The 2,867-nt window shown below is 36.2% G+C and overlaps 1 protein-coding gene across 2 annotated transcripts in view; it reads right to left on the reverse strand.

Moving 5' to 3' along the window:
• RB1CC1 (RB1 inducible coiled-coil 1) overlaps window positions 1–2,867 on the reverse strand; it is a 76,524-nt gene that overhangs the window by 4,209 nt on the left and 69,448 nt on the right. Inside the window, exon 20 of one of the 2 annotated variants that reach the window (XM_019632958.1) lies at window positions 839–966. In XM_019632958.1, the coding sequence (XP_019488503.1) occupies window positions 839–966 (128 nt within the window). Of the gene's footprint in view, window positions 1–829; window positions 967–2,867 lie in introns of both variants that reach the window. The other variant, XM_019632957.1, reaches the window with a different exon arrangement.

Here is a 2,867-nt window from a genome sequence, read left to right on the forward strand (position 1 = left end):
GGCTGACAAAGAAAATTACTTCTTAATATTAATATTGGTCAGTATAGTGATAGCAAGCAGGTCACTGGAAAAATAATCGCTTCTCCTTCATCTTCTATTTCGAGGAAGAAAAACAGATACAAGGGAAAGGAGGGAAAACAGCTTGTGGTAGCAAAGAGCTATATTTATTTTGAGTCTGATTTTAGGCTAGACTATTAAGTAGTCTAGAAATTACTTTAGATGATTTATACCTGGATTGGTGAAAACAGTACATCAGACCCAGGAATCACTAGTCCATAGGTCCATCTCATAATTAATAAAGCATTCAGTAAAACTGCAAATTATTTTACCGTGGTAGATATTTTCAAAGAATAATAATAGACATTATAATTTTGCGTATTGCCTTTTTTTAAAAAAAATGACAGCACTGACAAATTTAATGAAATACAAGGTAGAAACATGGGATGATAAGAGAGAAAAGACATTTTGTAACTTAAAAGAAAAAAATGTTTTTGCCAAGAGAAAGGGTAATGCCTTTATAAACAAATGAGCATGTAAGCTTAAATAGGTTGTTACTTATATGAAAACTGCAACAATTTAATTCTGCTATTGCTAGGGTATTAGATATTTGACCCAATCACATTAGCTACACTCTGGTTTTGGATTGTTAACAGAATCCAGGAAAATAATCTGGATAATGCAAATTTTATAAAAAACAAACAAAAAAGAGACTAAACAGAGTTCCCTCTTAGTGCTTTAATTCTGATACAATTAGATAATGGGGGAGAAAAATCTTTAATATATTCTGTCCACTCCAGGTTTATTATTTTAGTTAAGATGTGACACTTACCACCCTCACCTGGTTTGAGATCTAGGGCAGGCAGAGACTCTGAATGCAGAAAATATAAGGTTGGACTAACAGTAAATAATACATAATTGTCGTGGCGTTCATCTAGGATGATAAGTACCAAATCTCCCACCTGAAAACTGAATAAAGGAATGTCATTTCATTGCCCTAAGAAGTTATTATCACCTTACCCTGAAAACTTTAAGAATATATTCTGCATGTTCAACTACATTAAAATATCAATGCAATATTAATTTTCACATTTATAGGATATATGCATATACACACACACATATTATAAATATATATATATATATATATATTTTTTTTTTTTTTTTAACTCTACCCAGCTCTTAATGAGAGTGCTGGTCATACACAGTAGATGTTCAAAATATAATGTCAATGACTATCAGAGACTAAAAGATTTTTATAAATAATATTTCTAATACTATCTACTGTTTAAAAGAACAAAAAAATACTTGGATAAGGGGGAAAAAAACACCCACTATAGTTCCATTAGTCATAGGGAGAAGATTCATCCTAACCTTTCATTTTGCAAGAAACATAAATTCCGAGGGAGCAAGCTTATTTATAATCACAGTGACAAGGAAATTATTATATTCTATTTCTCCTGTCTCCAAGTGTAGTGCTCTCCAATTTGAAAGAAAAACATGAGCTAGGTTTATGTTCTTAATTAGGTTTAAAGAAGTTAATGGGAATTTAGGGTGAAGGCCTGAAAGAAGGGAGTAAAGAAGAAAAGAAGCCTACATGCTTTTTAAGTGGCGCCTGTCTCTTCAGAGTCTTTTTCAGAAATGTTTAGAGTATCAATAGGCTTTCANAAAATTCAAGAAATACAAAAAAATTTAAGTATAATCACAAACAAATACATGTAGGTATTCTAAATCAGCTCAACACTGCCATCTACCAAAAGTGCTAACAAAGATGACCTTTTCCATTTCTGAAAGCAAAGTTAGGCAGAAAAAAATTTATTTTCTAGGTTCAAGCAAAGCACTGCTTTTTGAGGGGCAATGGTTGTAACAGCAGTGGTCATGGGCAGGAACTGCATCTTTCTCACATCTGTATTCCACAGTGCCTGGCATGAAAGTGTGAACACAGTTGGTACACAATAAATAACAAGAGTTCAAAAGCAAAGTAAGTCTAGGAAGGCAGTACTTGTGTACAGTGAAGATGGAAACTGTGGGAAGAGACAGGATGAAAAAGCTGGTCCTTGTAGAGCCAAAGCATGACATACTAAGAAGAGGTACATGCTCATTCTCTTTAAATTCATCACAAAAAAAGCTGTCATAAAAAATCTGATTTCAAAAGTATTCAGCCAAGGAGCCGGCTGAGTGGCTCAGCTGGTTAAAGCACACGCTCTGAGCAACAAGGTTGCCAGTTTGATTCTCACATGGGCCAGTGAGCTGCGCCCGAGCTGAGCTGCCACTGAGCGGCCAAAGGGTGGCCAGATGGCTCAGTAGGTTACAGCATGTGCTCTTAACAAGAAGATTGCCGGTTCGACTCCCACATGGGATGGTGGGCTACACCTACCCGCAACTAAGATTGAACACATGACACCTTGAGCTGAGCGGCCGCTAGCTGCCGATGGGCAGCCAGATGGCTCAGTTGGTTAGTGCATGTGCTCTTAACAACAAGGTTGCCAGGTCGACTCACGCATGGGTTAGTGAGCTACGCCCCCACCCCCACCCCTGCAACTATTGGGTTGTTGGAAAAGTCATGACATATTTTTGCAATGAAAAACATACAAAAAATACGTCATGACTTTTCCGATAACCCAACAGATTGAAAGCTGCGACCAGACTGAGCTTGCGCCCTCCACAACTAAGAGTGAAGGACAACAACTTGACTTGGAGTTGATGGGTCCTGGAAAAACACAATGTTCCCCTTCCCCAATTCCCCCAACACTGTTCCCTTCCCCAAATACCCAATAAAATCTTTAAAATAAAATAAAATAAAATAAAATAAACCTGATACAGATAATATAGCAATAACTAGCATTTACCAAAAAATAAAAATAAATAAA

Source organism: Hipposideros armiger, unplaced genomic scaffold (genome assembly GCF_001890085.2).
Source record: "Hipposideros armiger isolate ML-2016 unplaced genomic scaffold, ASM189008v1 scaffold_1204, whole genome shotgun sequence".
NCBI classification, from domain to species: domain Eukaryota; kingdom Metazoa; phylum Chordata; class Mammalia; order Chiroptera; family Hipposideridae; genus Hipposideros; species Hipposideros armiger.